The 20,000-nt window shown below is 42.9% G+C and overlaps 1 protein-coding gene across 3 annotated transcripts in view; it reads left to right on the top strand.

The window, feature by feature from the left end:
* The first annotated feature begins 2,770 nt into the window (after positions 1-2,770).
* Positions 2,771-20,000, top strand: part of osbp2b (oxysterol binding protein 2b) — a 44,670-nt gene continuing 27,440 nt past the window's right edge. Inside the window, exons 1-3 of one of the 3 annotated variants that reach the window (XM_081715086.1) lie at positions 2,946-3,083; positions 4,301-4,409; positions 11,482-11,690. In XM_081715086.1, the coding sequence (XP_081571212.1) occupies positions 11,495-11,690 (196 nt within the window). In that variant the 5' untranslated portion in view covers positions 2,946-3,083; positions 4,301-4,409; positions 11,482-11,494. Of the gene's footprint in view, positions 3,084-4,300; positions 4,410-11,481; positions 11,691-20,000 lie in introns of all 3 variants that reach the window. The other 2 variants (XM_081715084.1, XM_081715083.1) reach the window with 2 other exon arrangements.

The following is a 20,000-nucleotide window of genomic DNA, read 5'->3' as shown; positions in this document are numbered from 1 at the left end:
TCTCAGATCAGGGCCCACTGGGATGCAGTGTTGGCAGATGGCAGATCTCAAATCAGGACCCAGTGGGATACAAAGTGCTGTCAGTAGGCTGACCTCAGGTTAGAACCCAGTAGGATACAGTGTTGGCAATGGCTGATCACAGATCAGGACCCAGTGGGATATGAAATGCTGGCAGAGGGTTGCTGGCAGCTACAGCTGCGAGAATGTGTGCAGAGTGATTTATGAGTTGAATATGTAATGAGGGAGTACATAGGTGGCAAAGCACTGCTGCTACATTAATGCAAAGATTTTATTCCAGGGATTTTAATGCAGACTTGGTGGTGATGGTTGAGCTGGAAAGTGAACGTTTATTTGAATGTGAATGAATGATGGTCAGATTGGAGACATACTAAACTGCCAAGCAAGATATGCAAAAAAAAAAAAAAAAATAATAATCCACTCTAATGAGAAAATTATTTTGTTAATCCTAATCTACAAGCAGTTTTTCGATGACGTAATCAGATCAGGGAATAAACTAACACTCCATTGTATAAACTGAGAAATATTTGCTGTTATGACTTGAGAAACATTCTCTGTTATAAACTCTAAATCATTCCCAATTATAGCTCCCTAATGTCAACCTGGCAATGACAAAAGGGGACACACGTCGGTCCTGGGAAACACGTCAGTTCTCATTTTCTCTCACACCTATGGCGAACTCACCCAAATCCTCATACACGTCAACATCCTTTAGTTTCTTCACACGGTTTAAATGGCCACAGAAAAGCACACTAGTGATGAGCTGAGGATGTCTCTGAAATGCTAAAACTGGACATCTTTCTCACTAGTGGAAAATGGGCTGGCAAAGTGCACATTTTTCAGTGGAGCTGCATGCTTATTATAACAAAGACAAACTCGTTCAGGGTCTGAAATACACTAATGCAAGCCTAATGTACTTCCTGAGTCTGAGAGTATTGTCTGTTTAGTACTGTGTGTTACATGTACAAGGTTAACAGGAGGGACTTGGTCTTTTGTGCTGGGAGCAGGTGTGAAACTAACTGGATCCAATTAGAAGATAGTTCATAATTAGTAATTATAACTAATTATAACAAATAACGAATTAATAAATAAATAATTAATTACTCACAGACTCCAGCACATCTCCCACCCTACAGGTGTTATCTCCATCACCTAATGAGCATATCCAGCTCTGATATTTGGTCACTCCTGAACACCTAACCTACCTGGGTTATTTGTTTAACATATAAATAATGTAACCGGAGTCTGCTGTAAAGTCCTCGGGAGAAGGGTCAGGAACTCCTACCATAACCTCCAAGACAAACAGCAAAGGAAGTCTCAGATCAGTAGCATCTAAGCAGGGAATGTTCACCAAGACCCAAACGAATCCCTCCATGCAGAACTCTGTTATTGCTGGTGAGTGAAGCAGGGACAGACTTCAGTGCTTTATCCTTAAAACACACAACTGTTCTGTGAAGATAACATGAATGATTTTAGACTGTTTTGTTTCGGTACGTATGCTGATGTTGACAAATTTGTGAAATCGTGTGTTTGTTTGAGCAAGAAAGTGTAATGTTTGTAAACGAGGTTGTATGTGCCATTAGTTTTAAAGGGCTACTTTTTTCTAAAAACAAGCAGTTTGTTTCTTTTTACCAGTAGTTACAGAATGGTCTAATTTAGCAAGCACGACTACAATAATAATAAAAAAAAAGTAAAAAAAAAAATTTCATTGAGCATTTTTTAAAAAAACATTTTGATCGCGTCACTAGCTTCATTCGGCGCCCTTTGGCGCCATCTGTTTGTAAGAACAAGGAATGAGTTTAATACACTTATGTACCCCAGTTCTGTAACTCGCTTATTAGTGGCCCCTTTGGAATGTTCCCTGAGATAAAGCAATGCTTTTTTTGTCTGTCATTGCATTTTATGTTGAACTACTAGAAAATCATTTAGAGTATTAAAGTAGAACACATTGCTATTAGAAACATTATTGGACACCGTTTCTCTGTCTATGAACCAATGTCTGCATAAATAACGTAGATAGCTGTTGAGTTCCGTAGTGTAAATCATTATTAGCGCGTCTTACTCGCCTGGTCTACATGGAATTGTAATTTCGGAGTTGTCTGATAAATAAAACGTTTACTGATAAATGAAACGTTCACGGTAAACGGCTGATAAATCTGGGCCAGGCAGGCTAAACGCAGACGTGCTTATGAAATGGTAGAAGAGACCAAATGGGACCCTGAAACTTTCGCTCTATGCATACACATTGCAATCCCTGGTGTTTGGAAAATGCATAATTTACATTAGACTCATTTTCTGGTTCAGACTATACATTTAATTTAGATTTTGATTAACTGGCATTAACTACGCAGTACCTAGATCTATATCCTATAGAGTTATATTAAAATACACTCTTATAAATACAGAGTAGAAAGATGGAAAACTTTATTAGTTAAATTGGCTAAATACATTAGTTAAATACATTTTAAAAGGACGTCGGTTTAATATCTGATGTGTTCTTCTATACAGAGCCTACCATAATTAGTATCGGCTTGTTAGTCACTCCAGCCTCGTAAAGAGACACGTACCCGCACCGAAGCGTCGCAAATTCTGCGCCGCTAAGCTGCGCCACACGCTGGTCGACGTCGCCCCAACCTTCATCCAGGCTATTTCCAGCGTCGTAGTAGTGGAGGGCGACCTCACAGAGCTCGCTCTCTCTGTCTGTCTGTCTGTCTGTCTGTCTCTCTCTCTCTCTCTCTCCCCCCCCCCCCCCCCCCCAGTCCCAGCCGTTCCTCCAGTAGGCTCTGGCACTGCGTATGTCGTAAGCGTGCGGGATGAGAAGCCGCTCTGCGCGGCGGCTCCGCCAGGATAGTGTCGGTACTTAGATCCGTGTCCTGCTTGTCCTGCGCGCAGCCGTCGGGAACGGATGGGAGGATGAGCGAGCAGGACAAGGGTTCGGCGTGCACGGTAGCGTCGCCCCCCGGCTCGGACATTTATAAAGGCTGGCTTTTTAAATGGACCAACTACCTGAAGGGTTATCAGCGCAGATGGTTTGTTCTCAGTAACGGGCTGCTGTCCTATTACAGGTAATGTCACTGCATAGAAATGTCATTTAATTGCCCCTGGCGGTCTGTGCGCCTTGGCGTTGTTGTCATTACTTGTATGGCGTTAATCTTCTGGTTTGCACAACAACAGTCTGGGCATGCGTTTTGGAGCTGTCGGAGAGAAATGTCAACTATCGACCGAGAAAGGCGAACATGCACTCTACTAAGTTCTTAAGATACTTCCTGACTTCATGCTTATGCCCACAGATGTTACGTTAGTGCGCTGCAGAAACGACCTTGCGAATGCAACAACGTTATACAACGTTGCAACATAAACCGTTACACCGTCCGTGCCCGACGCCAGGGCCCTTATATGAACATGACCACGACGCCTTTTGGTCCAGATCAATGATGAATGGTGTCTTGTCATGGACTATCGGGTTACCGGAAGAGCGAAGTGCCGCGCTGTCTCGCTCATACACGTCGGTTAAACTGTAACGTTAACGTGAAGTGTAGCCGCATGTCAGTTAAAGTATAACATTAACGTGAAGTGTAGCCGCATGTCGGTTAAAGTATAACATTAACGTGGTGTAGCCGCATGTCGGTTAAAATGTAACGTAAACGTGAAATGTAGCCGCTTGTCGGTTATAAAGTGTAACGTTAACGTGAAGTGTAGCCGCTTGTCGGTTAGCTCGCCAGCTACGCCACAGAAAAGAAACCTTCCCATCAGCAGTTTGTTTCGCCAAGTCCTGCCCTATTTCTAGATATAGGTCATCGCAAAAGAAGTATCAGGCAACCCCTTTTCTTTTTTTTACGGAGCAGTGTCGGCTTTTTTAACAGCACCGAGGTTCCCCAGTACAGATGTTTGAGCTAAGTAGCTAGTTAGGAGCTAGTCTGACGTTTAAAGTGCCCAGAGATAAGTGGAGGTGTATCTCTGATTGGCCAGAGGTGTTGGCGTCTAACCAACCGGCCTATTGCGATGAGCTTTCCCTGCCAAGGTTACTGACTCCGCTCCTGTCTCAGGTGATGGGAACGAGGTTCTCTGTTGGTATCAGTGAGCGGGGTTATGTGCCTGTTTAAAATTTAAGAGGGGTCTACAGGTGTCACCTATGGGCGTGGTCAGTTACACCTGTTGCTGAGTCCCATGAATATTCATGTTTCGCGTCTCGCTCTGTACGAGGGCTGCACCGGCGCACATGGCGACCGTCACGCAACTCGGTTACAGTGTCCTCTTCTGATTGATTCATTACTGCATGTAGGTCTGGCCCTGTGAGAGTCTTCAAGCAGTTCAAGGAGCGAAGTAGTGTGTGCCGAAATGAGGGGCAGCTTATATTTGGAACATGTGGACCTGTGAATTTAAACGAAAAGGTAATGGCTTTGATCATAAAACAACATCTGTGTTTAACAACAGCATCAACAGTCAGTGTGGTGTGGTGTTTAAAGTGCTATCTGTTTAAAAGCGAAATGGCACAGTAAGTTATGATACATCTTTTATTTCCCCACATGCTGTGTGAGCTATAGATAGATTTGAACTTTTCCACATGTGCGCTGATCAAATGTTGAAAGACCATCTTTAGGATTACTCAAAGAGAGTGGAAACAATTCCATAATACAGTTCCATAATGCAATTCCATAATATAATTCCATAATACAGTTGCACTATGCACAGTGCAGTTGTGATATATTAATACACACCAGTGAACTCTTGATTTGTGTTACAGAGTAAGCTGCATTATTTTGACCAACATTATTTAAATTTTTGAATAATGCAAATCCTGTGAATGATCGAAACATCCAACTAGCATTAACCTGTGACTGGCTGAGATGCTCACAGTGCACGCCTCTGAAATTGGACGCTCATAGAAAAACAGCAACATTCTTTGTGAATGGTTAGATGACTCATTTGCATATGATTAATATTATTGCTAAGGTCAGTATTTCAAGTATTACTAAATTATATATTGTGCTGCCATACATTTTATAGCAAGCCTATTCATTTTTGATGGAACCGTGTAGCATATTTTAAAAAATCCCTCTATTACACATTCATTACTGTAAACGAGACCCAGACTCTTGAGGCTTTCAGTGCTACAGTGACAAAAGTATGTCCTTCACGCTTTGTGCCGTCGGTGTGCCGTTCTGCTTCTTATCATGGGAGCTGCATTAATTGCCACAGATTTTGTAGCAAAAGCAGTTAAAGATGATGACGTCAGCAGGTCTAAGCGATTCTCGTGCTTCTTGAGTGTAGAAATAAAGGTATAAATGAATAAACAGACAATCAAGACATAATAAGTTTAGATGCTTCCAGTAACTTCCATTCATTTTCCAGCATCGCTGAATTTTTCATGTCCAAAACTGTGAGAGTTGTTTTTTCTCTTTTAAATGTTCTTAGCATTTGGGTATTTTAAGTTGTTGGGTTTTGACACTGGCCTGGGCTGGATGGGCTCATAACCACAACATAAAAATGCTTTTTAATACCTTTCAGCAGTGACCCTGAATAATTCAGAGAAGGCATTTCCAATCATCCTCTCCCTTATCGTATGCTTGCAAGGTTTATCATGATAGTATCTGTCTGGGAGATCCGTGGTCGGGATGGAATGAGACGGTTTATTGATTCTGAGATTCAGCCCTACACATTCCATGCTCTTTACAGTTTACCTTCTTAGCTGCTTTAAGACATATAGATCAGCTCCCAGAGGCCTAGCAAGGTAGCTTATGAGCTGAATTAGGTTTGGTGATAAAGGTGAACATGACAAACTCTGCTCTGGGGATTTGCGGGGTGTGGTAGGGGTGAAGGGAGGAAATGATCATATATGGGCACTAGACCAACTCCCATTGGTCCATTAGTTTGAGCTCCCTGAGTGGGCAGGTGATAATGTCCGGTCCTCATTGCGGTGTCTGGTTCACTGCCTGGGGAATGTGAGAGGACATGATGGCATATCAGCATCTGGCCAGGGGTGTAGTATACTGGAAGGAAGGTCTGATGGTGAATGAATACATGAATAAAGAAAAGTTTCACTGCAGTCGTGTTGCTTTTGTGTACATGACTGTCTGTTGTAAGTTGGCTTGCCTGGTTAAATAAATAACTTGTGTAGAAGTTAACAGCCTGTGTGAAAAAGTATCTTCATACTTTGCTGGTGGTAATCATTGTCATTAGATGGGGTTAACCATCCATACTGTTGGAATACACACACCGTGTGGAAAGGAGGGGTGTATGTGTGTGTGTGTGTGTGTGTGTGTGAGTGTGTGTGTGTGTGTGTGTGTGTGTGTGTGTGTGTGTACTCGTGTGTGCTACATGAAGAGAATTAGGCCATTTCCTTTGGGTCAATCACAATCTCCAAATGCACTGTTGTTGTCAGTGGTCACCTGTTATACAGTCCTACTGCACCGTAGCTACTGACCTGGGGCTGCTGGCACATTACCGCTACGATACGTGCAGCCAATCCGTGTAGCTTTCTGGCCGCATGCCAAGTAACGGCTAAACGGACTTAAAGGAGAGCAGCAAAAACCCAGTTACATTCGTGGTCCCACAGGTGTCTGCGATTGGCTAACTAACATCAGTCTGTCTCGCCAAGGGCAGTAGACCTCGTCGCGCCTCCCCTCCCAGAGAGCAGGGCCGTGATTGGACCATTTACAGGGGGTTCTAGTAAAGTCACTTTGAATTTGCTGCTGCTCACTTTAGCCTGTTTAACTCAGGTGTGCTTGCTGATGCACACAGTGGCACTCAGTCATACTGAGGATGAATTTTCCTCTTTGTTTCTCTCTTTCTTTCTCTCCCTCTGCTCCTTCTTTTTCTTTCTCCCGCTCTCCCTCCATCTCTTACTCTGATTGCTCATCATTCTCTGACTCACTGTGCTTCTTTGTGTGTGTGTGTGTGTGTGTGTGTGTGATGCTCTGTGCAACTCTTTGCCTCCCCCACTCCACACACACATACTAATGTAGCCCATCTTCTGTTTGCTGTCTGACCGAACCTCCCGCTCAGCTCTGCCACACCTTCGTTCTTGTGCACGGCGCAGTCCTTGTTCTGAATGCTGATCTGAGATCAGTTTCCCCTTTTTTTAAACAACTCATATTCTCTTTCACCGAAGAGCTTCTTTTTCCTTTCAGTTTCAAACTGCTTAGGTAGTGGTCCGTGTCTGCTGTTTATTTGTGTGTTTAGTTATGAATTGGTTTTGGTGGTATATGTGAAATGCAGATTCTTTAACTTCCTGTTGACCACAGTTGGTCACACCCTCTGCTACCATCATTCTTTCTTTCTATGTGTTTCTTTTTCTTTTATCTCTTTATTCTTTATTCTCTTTCCTTCCTGTGTTTAATTGGCTGTGACTGTCCTCACTGCCCCAAAGCATATGCTGATCTTCCCCATGACTTTATTAGGCATGAGGGGCATTAGGGCAGAAAGCCCCTGATCCTGCCCTCTGACCCCAGCATGGCATCTAACACGCACCTACCATTATGCACTTAACATTACTCACATTTCAGTGTGTCTATCATTAGGCAGCAGTGTACTAGACACTCAGTATAAATACGCACAAAAGCTCACAGGATAAACAGAATGTTTAAACATGACCAACAAAACCAAGTTCTTTAAGCAATAGCGCATTCCAGTAAAACTACGCATGTCTTGTTTGATAGCTGAAATGCTCCATTAACCCGTATTGTTAGACATGGAGTGTAGACTTTACTAATGGAAAGAACCCATCATGCCATAAACTTGCCTAGGCTACTGTTTTTGACTGCTATGTCAAAAATCTCTGGCATGCTCAGTTATTAAACATTTGAATATACATATTTTTTTTTGGAAAAGTTTTTGAATGTGAGGTTTTTTGTTTTTTTTCCAACACATTTGAGAAATGTTTTAATTTTGATTGATTTATATTAGGATAGCCACAGTTCCTCTTTAAGGCCTAAAAAGAATGTGCCTGTCTGGGATTTCTACAATCCCTAAAATGATGTTCTATAATCCCTGGGATTGGCTTTCCTTTCATAGTAATTGTAGTGGATTTTTATGACAACTGACTTTCATTTATTCTGTGACTAGGGGGGAATATATATATATATATATATATATATATATATATATATATATATATATATATATATATATATATATATATATATATATATATATATATATATATATATATATATATATATAATGTTATACATTTACCTTCCATGTGTGTTCCACTGTACGATGGATATTGTTTTGTGAGGATGTTTTCTCTGTTTTGTCATGGAAACGACAGGTAAACATCCTCATCCCACCACTACAGAGGCCTAAATCCTCCCTGTCCACCTTACCTCGTCTTCTCCTCTGCTTAGCCCCTCCCTCTGTCCCCGCCCTCTTATCCCCCCCACTTTAACCCAGCCTCCTTGTTTATCACCTCACATCCTTCTGTACTGTCATTTCTCTGTATCTTCTTGTTGGCCTTGTTGTAGTTTTTCATGATGTGACCCAATTTCTTCAAAGTTCATATTGAGTGTGTGAAGCGTGATGATGAATCGGGCTGGTTTAAGAGTTCAACTCCATCTTTCCATCTTTGTCTCTGTTTTATTTGTTATTAATCTCTCTCTCTCTCTCTCTCTCTCTCTCTCTCTCTCTCTCTCTCTCTTTCTAATACCACCCCCAGGGACTCTTTTCTTGGCTAGGCTGGGTGTGTAAGAGTTCTTTTCCATAGGGCTGTACTCTGTGTGTGTGTGTGTGTGTGTGTGTGTGTGTGTGTGTGTGCACGTGCTCTGTAAGTCCCTTTGTTTGCATGAGTAAGTGCTAGTCAGCTAGTCAGTTCTCAGACAAAGCTGTGTCCTTTAGACCATCCAAAAAGTTATTTTTAAATGTTCTATTCTGCTGATGGAGTGGATAATTTACCTGTAATTTCTTAATTTTCACACCCACCCACTTGTCACCTGAGTTGGGCTTGTCCAATCAGCTTAACCTTACAAATATAAGGTTGGACTCTCTCTCTCTCTCTCTCTCTCTCTCTCTCTCTCTCTCTCTCTCTCTCACACACACGCACACACACAACCATGCACTCATTTCTGGTCTATGTTTTGATCTCTTCTAGATTGTTCGTCTTGCTGAATGTTTGCTCTGTTGTTTTTCTTCACACTGCTCTTTCTCACACACACACACACACACACACACACACACACACACACACACACACACACACACACACACACACACACACACACACACACACAGAGCTCTCAGTGTCTCACACTCACTCTCCTCCCCCTCTCTTTCTCTGAGAATGGTGTTTTTGTGTGTTTGATGCATTTGTGCAGTTGTAGGGACAAGGGTAGCTCAGTGGTTAAGGTACTGTTGGGCCCCTGAGCAAGACCCTCAATTACTCAAATGATTTTTAAATCTGGTGACATTCCCTGAGTGACATCTGTCAGTTATGGTCTGTGAGGCTGCAGGGAGGGGCAGAAGTCTAATTAGCTTTCTGAACCTTGTAAGGCCACAAAACATTGGTGGAGGCATGGGGAACCCCTAAGTCACGGGGCATAGACTACTCCTTGGCCAGATGGACTATCCTGAGATTCAAGCCCTTATCTTTAAAGGTGGTCACACTGCGGACATTAACTTTTGATTGCATAAGCAGGCCTCACTTTAAGTAGCTTGTGGGGGAAAAAAAACACATTCAGAAGCGTTGCGTGGCAACGATTGGGCGTAGCTACAGAAATACTCAGGGGGCATAGACTACTCCTTGGCCAGATGGACTGTCCCAAATTTCAAACTCTTAGATTTAAAGATGGGCGCATGGTCTGAGCAATTCTGTCTTTTTTTTAAATCAAAATTCACCCAGCTGTTAATCTTGGTCCCTCAAATGACATGTCAGAGCATCAAGTGGCCAGGAATAACAAGTAGCTTTGGGGAGCAATTAGAAAGATGGGACAGGCATATGAGCATGTCTCTTAAGTCCCTGAACTGAGATTTGAAGGTGGGGGGGGGGGGGTTTAGTTGTCAGCTAAGTGCCATAAATAAATAAATAGAACTTGTTAGTGTATGTAATTTGTATTTAGAGTACACGTCACGCTGGTGTGGTTGATGCCACCTATGTGGTGGCTGTGGTATGAATTCAGATATTCATGTGTGCATATACACACACACACACAACTGACAGCTGCAGTTAAAACAGTGCTCATTATAATAAAACACTTCTCAGACATGCACTGTGCTTGACAAAGAGAAGTTTTAAGTGTCACATACGAATACTGCACACATTCATTACAGGGGAGATTACACATGTGTATTCGTGGCTGGATAAAGAGTGTAAATTCAGTCACAGCAGAGAACTCAGAAAGCCATGAGGAGTATAAAGGCTCTAGTCTCTGTTCTGTGAGACACACACTCGTTTCAGTACTGGGAGATCTGGAAGGTTTGACATTCCTTCTACAGATACTGTAGATAACCCTACAAGCAAAACACACACAGAGAGAGAGAATAAGAAGACAACTCTGCCCATTCCCTCATTTTCTGCAGATCTATCCTTTTCTCCTCTTTCACGTTTCCATTCTACCTTGGTCTTTTTCTTTCTTTCTCTGATTGAAAAATGTAAATGCATTACAGTCTGTGTTCTCTGCTGTGAATGAAGTGTGTAAACGCACTTCCACGTTCTGCTGGACACACTGCACTGCATTCATCTGCGTTACATGCACTTGACAGCTGACCACTGTTTGAGTTTAAAGCAGCGGGTTTAAGCTTACAACTGTGTGAAACGGCTCTCCGTGCTGCGACTGTGACCAAGCGCACCTTGCGCCGGTGATCGTGATAATTGATTCTAAAAAAGTAACCTAAACATTTGAGTTCAAAGTTCTGTTTTTTTCTCTTGTGAAAAATTCCACATTCTTCCCCACCTTCACCCCAGCCGTCACGCTGCCCCACCCCAACACTGCGTGACACCCCAGCCGCGCACGCCTTAAAAGAGGCATTCTGATCGACTGTCTTAGTGAATGACTGACTCATCGATTGATTGATAGATTGATTGATTGTTGTCATCAGCACAACCACAGCGGAGGAGAGGAACAGCAGTGACAACACGCTGCACAAAACAGCAAAATCTGGTTTTATTTCAGCTTCTTTACACTTGGAACGTTTGACTATTGTCCTCCTGAATACGTGAGCTACAAGCACTTCCGTTTTGCTGGTTTGCTGGTGTATGCTTTTAGCTCGCTATGCAGTCATTGAGCTAACGTTATCTAGCAAACAGTGATTAACACTGGGGACGTTTTGGTGATGAGTGCGCATCTGTTGCGTTTGTTCGCCTGTTTGTCGACATTTTCACTCCCAGTCTGATCCTTCTGAAATGTGTACGCACGTGTGGTCTCAGTGCCTCTGTGCGGTTTAGCTCAGTTAATGGTTCTTACAAAGCGCTTAGCACTCAGGACCACACTAAATATGTTGTTGCCCGGACGTCTCTGTCGCCCCCTGCAGGACCCAGGCAGAGATGGCGCACACATGCCGCGGCACCATCAATCTGGCCGCGGCGCACATCGACACAGAAGACGCCTGCAATATCATGCTGAGCAGTGGGGGCCGCACATACCACCTGAAAGCCAGCACAGAGGTGGAGAGGCAGAGATGGGTGACCGCTCTGGAGCTGGCGAAAGCCAAGGCAATCCGCATGGTGAACGACCAGTCCGGTAAGAACATTTCCAGCAGTACTGCTGTTCTTACTGCATATTTGCTCCTCTGGTTCATTGTGATTTTCATTTGTACAGCAGTGGAAAATGTCATGTGACGAAGGTCCTCGCTGCTGTTTTCAGATTGCTAGTCTTTGTTTGATACAGTTGCTAAAGTTGTTACCTTTAACTGAGCATCCTAAACCAGCCACCACCCATCTGTTTTAATGACGTGTTAGACCAGGGTCTGCTTCCTCCCCTCTCGAAAGGTCACGGTTAGTTTTCCCTGTTCTAACCCTATTGATTCAGCTTGAGAACTGGGGCACCACGAAGCAGGTTGTAATCGCTGACGTGTGATGAAGTGGCATGCCTCTGGATTAGCCAACCGCTGGCGTCTTGATCTGACGGCCCTTTGTACCCATGCGTACTGTCCCTGGCCTGTCTGCCGTCTGTCTGTCATCATAAATTAATCCTAGAAAATAATGTCAATGTGTTTTTTCATCACCGAAACCTTTGGCAGCTTTTGGAATGAGTTTTGAAAGTACAGAGCTCCGTCTCTCATCTGTGACTTATTTTGAACATGCTGCACTCAAATGGCCTTGGTCCACCACCCCACTACTACTTTATTATCCTGCCTCGGCCAACTCTGCGCTTGTCTCTCAGTTATTCAGCCTGTTATCACTGTCGCTATGGTTACTACGCTCTGGTGACCTTACTGTTCATTCTGACAGACCAGACTGTAAATTCACCAGAGGTTTTTCTTTCACTCTTCGGGCCCTTGTTTCCAGCGTAGCCCTGTCGTCGTTCCCACTGATGTAGAACACCTGCTCCGCCTGGTTTGTCATTTTTAACTACCCATCATAAATCCAGAGACACTGCTGTTTCTTCCTGCTGACCTCCAGTCGTTCTTGTGCTGTGTGGATTTCTCTCTTGTCATTGTTCCATGAATTATAGAATCTTTTGCCACAAAATCAGACCTGTCAGTCTGTCTGCCCTCTCTAAAGCTTTACTCACTGCCTTTTCTCTAAGAGCAAGCTCTGTATCCTTGGAGAGGTGTGGCACACTGCCAACTACAGCCCTGTCATTTCCCGGAATATTTCCGGCCCCTCGTGAAAACTCGGTTCCTTTTGCTACCCCCTGTCCCTGGAATAACTCTGAGCGTAGTTGCATTGAAACGAAAGGGCCATCAATTACAAAGACAGTACAAGACATTTAGCCTCTCTGTTTACTCTAAGGCCAACCAAGAGCATCTGTTCTCCTACAGAGATGCTTTGCTTAATACCAAACCAACTCGCAGTGGTGGTTGAAAGTTTGTAAACCTTTCAGAGGTTTTCTATATTCCTACATAAATCTGACATAAAACTTCATCAGATTGTCTCATGGGTCCTAAAAGTAGACAAAGAGAACTAAATCAAACAAATGAGACAAAAATATTAGAGTGTCATTTATTTACAGAGGAAAATGATCCAATATTAGGAATCTGTGAGGGGCAAAAGCATGTGAACCTTTGCTTTCAGTATCTGACACCCTTGTGCAGCAATAACTGAAACTAAATGATTCTGGTCATTGTTGATTAGTCCTGAGTTTTAGCCCATTCCTCCATAAAAAACACCTTCACCTCAGTGTTGTTGGTGAGTTTCCTCACATGAACTGCTTACGTCAGGTGTTTCCACAACATTTCTGTTGGATTAAGGTCATTGACTAGGCCGTTCCAAAACCTTAACTGTACTCTTCTTTAACCGTTCGTTGGTAGAACGGCTTGTGTACTTGGGGTCGTCTTGCTGCGTGTCCCACGCTCTGCTGAGTGTCAGCGCACTGACAGATGGCCTGACCTTTTCTTTTAGAATTTGCTGATATAATTCAGACTTCACTGGCCCAGATGCATTAGAAATAGGCCAAGACCGTGATACCACAGCCACCGTGTTTCACAGAAGGGGTGAGGTTTTTATGCATGAGTGCAGTGTTCTCCTTTCTCCAAACATAAAGATTCTCATTCGTGCACGAAACACTTTTCCGAAAGTCTTCTGGCTTGTCCAGGTGACCTTTAGCACACTGCAGACAGGCAGCCGCGTTCTTTCCAGGGACCCTGCCATGCACACCAGCGTTGACTCTTGAGCATTAACTCATGAGCCAGTGGTTGCTTTCTCTGACTTTCTCACGACTCCTGTCTTGAGACAGACCCTTCTCCAGAGCTGCTCCACAACTTTTCTTCCTCTCAATATTAAAGAATCATCACTCTTTGAATTCAGAACCTGCCTTAAGTCCTGTCTATTTGACCAGACCTTTAGCTGTCTTGTCCCTAACTGTCCAAACTCACAAACTGTATTTGTGTTGGGTTTTTTCTTTCCTGTGTTGTAAAACATATGGGTCTCTGAATAGCCCTAGAAATAGAACAAGTGCATTATTATTAGCATAGTCCCTAAACTGTGACCCTAAACTGTGCTTGCTGGAATCAAACTGGAGAAATCTCTATTATCTCATACCCACATGTGTTGTGGGTGTGTGGGTGTTTGCACGTGTGATTTGTGGGTGTTTGGGTACATGTAAAATTTTGGATTTGTGTGATTGTGTTTGAATGTGTGTGGGTGTACAGTTACTTGCTGGCTGGATGCTGGTCAAAGATCTCCTTCAGTATGGGGGGAAATAAAATGTAAGCATATGGAAATATTATCTGGTGTTCAGTCTTTCCTCTCAAACAGTTCCTCTGTTAGGGTGCTGTATTTTTTGTGTGTGTGTTTTTCAGACCCCTTTGCCGCATAGCTGCAGCTCTTCTCTTATACATGCACACTAAATATAATGGCTCAGCTAAAATTGCAAGTGTGTGTGTGTGCGTGTATTTATGTGAGTGGATGTTCCTGTGAATGTGTGTGTGTGTGTGTGTGTGTGTGTGTGTGTGTGTGTGTGTGTGAGTGTATTCCTGATCCTTTTACCGCATAACTGCTGCTGTTCACTTGTGCATTCACACTAAATATAGCTGCTCGGTCAAAACCACAAGTCGTGAGTGTGCACACGCGCGCGCGCGCGCATGTGTGTGTGTGTGTGTGTGTGTGTGTGTGTGTGTGTAAGCAGAGCATGGTTGGGTTTCTCTTCCTGACTGGTTCCTATGTGCTGGGGCAGACTGGCCGTCACTCTCCTGTACTGAGGACTTGGATCAGTACCACAGTATCTCTCGGCTCTATTTCTGTGCTACTTCTCTCTCTCTCTCTCTCTGTCTCTCTCTCTGTCTCTGAGGTGCATATATGAGGTATATAAATATATCTGTATATTGTAAGGACAGTTGTGACCTTGCTGATATATTCAGCCTCCTTAACAGTCATCACATTTGTCAGGATTACGAATGACACTTTGATATTTTGTGCGGTATCATATTTTATTTGAAAAGACTGACCCTCAACCTGAAGTCATTTAAAGTGATATTTGTTTTGTGTAAGAAAAAAAAAGTCTATGACACAAATGACTAACTGAAAAATTCCATTTGCAAATGTACTGAGTCCCTGAGCCGTGGAAATGCGTGGAAATACCACGTTTACAGAAGGAAGCTTTTGTTTTTCTTTCCTTTTTTTCTGATACTGGCGCTAAAATGGTCATTTTATAATAGTGTCAGTGCCTGAAGAGTGCCTGAACCAGTACTTTAAGAAAGAAAGCAAAAAACAGAAGATTGACAACATTAAAGAGTTTCTTTTTAAACGTTTCTTTCCCAGATTTACATACAGTAGTTTTTAAACATTTTGCATGTCCCAGTGTCGGAATTCGCTGTTATGAAATACAACCACACTTTAGATTGTTAATGTTCGCCATTTAAACATGTTTAAAGTACTAGTTACTACCTAAAAGCAGGTGTCTGCTGCCATCAGAGCGCGTGTGCCGTTAACCAGCAGTGGTAACGTACATGCAGTGATGCTTCTGTTGCTAGTAGCATCCGTTTCGGAGCACCAGAGAGCAAATATTAATTCGACAGTTCAGGCATTAAACTAAAGAAGCAAAATTAGGACTCCAGACATGTCTTCATCATTTGCCTGCATCTGCGGTAAGTGACAATGTAAATGAAATGCCAAACTATCCCTTTAAGTGGCACTGAAATGAGGTGTTGAAATCTGTGTTGCGATTTTGGTAAATACCAATCATGAAGGTGCAAGGGCCGTACTGGTACCGGATTTCAGTGCCCTATCTAGCCCCAACGACGACAGCTTACGGTCAGCGCTACCTGTCAGTTTCTACAGAAGACCAGACGGTGTGATTCAGTACGGTTGATTTGGTCAGACTGTGAATCTGGAGAAAAGCTGTGAAACTCAGAAAATAGAGCTGTAGACATAAAGAGGATCGAAAATTAGAAGTAAACTTGCAGACCAGAAGAAGATCGGAAAAGACTACAAAATAACATCCAAGCGGGATCAGTTGCGAGGACACACACGTGACATCAGAGAATCCGGTCACCCAGCTCGCGCAGCGTGGAAAAGAGGATGTGTAAGGGAAGCCACGGGTAGGTCAGCATCTGGAGAGATGGCGCTCCTCATGCAACTGGCCTGTACAGGACAGTGGCTACAAAGCGCCATTACTAAAGACATCCCACAATGTATCGGGTGAGCCAGCTAAAATAAGGGATGAAGATTTTTGGACAGAAGGGGACAAAAATGTAGGTTTGTGGCCGGAATACAAAAAAAAAAAAAAAAAGCCATTCCTCCACATATACCGTCATGACAGTGAGGTGTGAGGGTGTCAGCTTGGTGGGGTTGGGAAGATGAAGGAAGGATATAAAATACAGAGGAAGACAAGACAACCTGCTTGAGTCAGCACAATGATCTCAAAGATGTGGCTGAAGAAAAGGTGCTTTTACCAAACACTAGTAAGGGTTTACAGAGCATTTTTCCAGTGAATACATATTCTTCTAACAGACTTTCCAACAAATATTTAATTTTAACTTGGATTGCAATGTTGTATTTCAATAATAATACTGCTTATAACATTCTGTGTGTGTCATTTGGAATCCAGACTAACCTGATGAACACTTTTGCAAGTCACTGTGTATTTCTGTGTTATTTGGATTTCTTCTGGACTGCCAGGACTGCCAGTGTTCCTGTGAGAGATATCTGTACCTATTTTTGTGTACATGTGGGTGTGTTTGTGTGCACTATCTCTTCCCATTTCCTCTCCTTGCATTACTGGAACTGAACCCCTGCTTCAGCGCTGCGCCATGTGATGACACCTAAACGCCAACAGGTGTCACCCTCACCCTGTAGGTGGGAGGGAGCGCTGTAGTCCGAGCTCTCTCACACGGCCTCTCTAATGCTCAGGCGGGACCTCCTGGTCCACTTCAGAGTAAACACATCCATCCAACATTCCTCTGCTTGCTAGTCACCCACAATACAAATTCTTGACATGCCCTGCTACAGCACCATCTCTCTCTCTCTCTCTCTCTCTCTCTCTCTCTCTCTCTCTCTCTTTGTTCAGTTTGTCTCACACTGTTCTTTCTTTTCTCTCCCTTTCATACTTAGTTTTAGTTTAGCTTTTTTTTTAGTTTTAAGGTGTTTTTTTGCTCTGTCCATGGTACTGAAACCTCACAGTACTGTGCAGAGTTTATGGAATCTGGGAATGATTAGTGATGCCTGTTCCAGGGGGGATCTTCACTGTGTCACTGTCTTTTCTGGAGAATTCCTTTGCTCCTCCCTCTCTCCCTTTCTGTACATCCTTCTCTCTGCTTTTCCTCCCTCTCTCTCCTTCTCTCTCCCTTTCTTCTGTGTGTGTGTTTCCTCAGCTCTTTCCTCAGTAAGCTGTTCATTTGTCCCTTGGAGAGGGTGAGTGCTAACAGATATTATGGGAGTCCAGTCCTGCGTGTGAGTAACCTCACTGTTAACACCTGCTGAGAGAGGCAGCTCAGAAGTGTGTGTGTGTTTGTCTAGAGCTTGTTTATCAGTGTAGGACCATTTTCAAACATACAGCTTTGTGTCTCTGTGTGGAGGTGCACTGTGTAAATTATATCTGAATTTGTGTTGTGATCTGCGGTGCTTTGTGGTAGAGCTTATTAAAGGGCAGTGAAAGGTGTGTGTCTGTCTGAGTGTGTGTGTGTTTCCATTGGAGACAGGCAATAGGTGTACTCAGACTCTGGAACTGCTGGCCTTATTATTTTTATTGATCAGGACTTGTTAAATCTGGAGTGAATCTAGCACTTGGTTGTTTCTGTGTTTGAATGTCTGTGCCCATGTGTGTGTGTAAATTTGCTCATTTACATGATTCCAGATTGATCTGAAATGTACCTCCCATTTTTATCTTGTTTTGCCCATCATTCATTTCAGTTAGGTTTCTAATAATACTGAAGTTTGACTGGATGCAGGAGAGAGGGCTGAAGGTGGGAGGGGGCAGATGTTGGGGGGGCTTCTGGACAGAAGGAAAAAACAGTGGAGTATAATTATTCGAGCTTTGAGAAAATTCATTTGATTTCACACAGTAGGTTCTTCAGGCAGACTAAAGTACTACAATAAGCACTAGTGATGAGTCTCTCTCTTTCTCTCATTTTTTCTCTCTCCCCCTCTCTCTTCCCATTCTTTCACCTTTCCCCCCCTCTGTTTCTCATGATGAATGCTAATTGGACCTCATTGAATTGTGTTTGGATTAATGAGTTTAATGAGGAAGAGGGAGGCGGTTTAAGGTGTGGCGGGTCATTGAGTGGGAGGTGGGGTGGGGTTGTGTTTGTGTTGATTGGGGGTGGGAAGAAAAGATAAGGATGGATTTACAGAAAGGTGGATACAGAGACTGGCCTTTGTTTATCTATAACAGTGTAACAGAAATGTAGTGGAGCTCTGCGTTGGCTCGTTTTGTGTCTTTTTCCAAAAAGAACAGAGAGATGAGGAAACTGCTGTGATGTGAAGTGTTGGTTTATAACTTTAACTCAATAAGAGAGCAGGGCTGCTGGGTTAGGGTTAGTGTTAGATTTAGGGTTAGTGTTAGGGTTATGTTATTGTGGTTGTTAGGGTTAGTGTTAGGGTAATGTTAGTGTTAGAGTTAGTGTTAGGGTTAGTGTTAAGGTTGTGTTAAGGTTATGTTAGGGTTGGGTTAGTGTTAGGGTTATATTAGTGTAAGTGTTAGTGTTAGGGTTATGTTAGGGTTAGTGTTAGGGTTATGTTAGGGTTAGTGTTAAGGTTATTTTAGGGTTAGGGTTATGTTAACCCTATGTTATGGTCTTAGGGTTATGCTAGTGTTACGTTAGGGTTATGTTGGTGTTAGGGTTATTTTGGTGTTAGGGTTATGTTAGGGTTATGTTGGTGTTAGGGTTAGGGTTGTGTTAGGGTTATGTTAGTGTTAGGGTTAGGGTTAGGGTTATGTTAGGGTTAGTGTTAGTGTAAGTGTTAGGGTTATGTTAGTGTAAGTGTTAGGGTTATGTTAGTATGTTAGTGTTATGGTTATGCTAGGATTAGGGTTAGTGTTTAGGTTATTTTCGGGTTAGGATTAGGGTTAGTGTTAGGGTTATGTTAGGGTTATGTTAGGGTTAGGGTCATGTTAGGGTCATGTTAGGGTCATGTTGGGGTTAGGGTTAGGTTAGGGTTATGTTAGGGTTATTGTTAGGGTTAATGTTAGGGTAATGTAAGGGTTAGAGTTATGTTACTGTTAGGGTTATTCTAGTGTTAAGGTTATGCTATTGTTATGTTGGGGTTGTGTTAGTGTTATGTTAGTGTTACAGTTAGGGTTAGGGTTATGTTTTTGTTAGGGTCATGGTTAGGTTAGGGCTATGTTGTTGTTAGGGTTATGTTGGTGTTCGGGTTATGTTAGGGTTATGTTACAGTTTGGGTTATGTTGGTGTTAGAGTTATTGTTGGTGTTATGTTAAGGTTAGAGTTATGTTACTGTTAGGGTTATGTTATGTTGGTGTTAGTGTTATGTTGGTGTTAGGGTTATGTTGGTGTGTGGGTTATGTTAGGCTTAGTCTGTTTTTTGGGTTTTTGTCTGTCCTGTTTGGATTTGTCTGCCTTATTATATTGTCTTTCGGGATTTTGACCCAGGACCATTTATTCCCTGTTTGTGATGTTTGTGATACCTTCTATAATTCTGGTTCTGACCTGTGCTGGATTATCCCTTACTGCTTAAAACCACATCTGAATTACACAGATGCACACAGATGCACTTCTAATAACCTCCCAACCCCCTCTGTCAGTAGCTACCCAATCAAATACTCTCAATACATACACACACACACACACACACACACACACACACACACACACACACACACACACACACACACATACATACGCGCACACACACACACACACACACACACACACATGGATTGTACTTATTGATCTACTGTGCATCAGCTTCCCTGCCATGTCACTAGCTGAGT

The sequence above is a fragment of the Electrophorus electricus genome, chromosome 5 (genome assembly GCF_041902795.1).
Source record: "Electrophorus electricus isolate QZ-2024a chromosome 5, ASM4190279v1, whole genome shotgun sequence".
Lineage (NCBI taxonomy): Eukaryota > Metazoa > Chordata > Actinopteri > Gymnotiformes > Gymnotidae > Electrophorus > Electrophorus electricus.
Note: the sequence above shows the minus strand (reverse complement) of the source record. Positions and strands in the feature narration are given on the sequence as shown.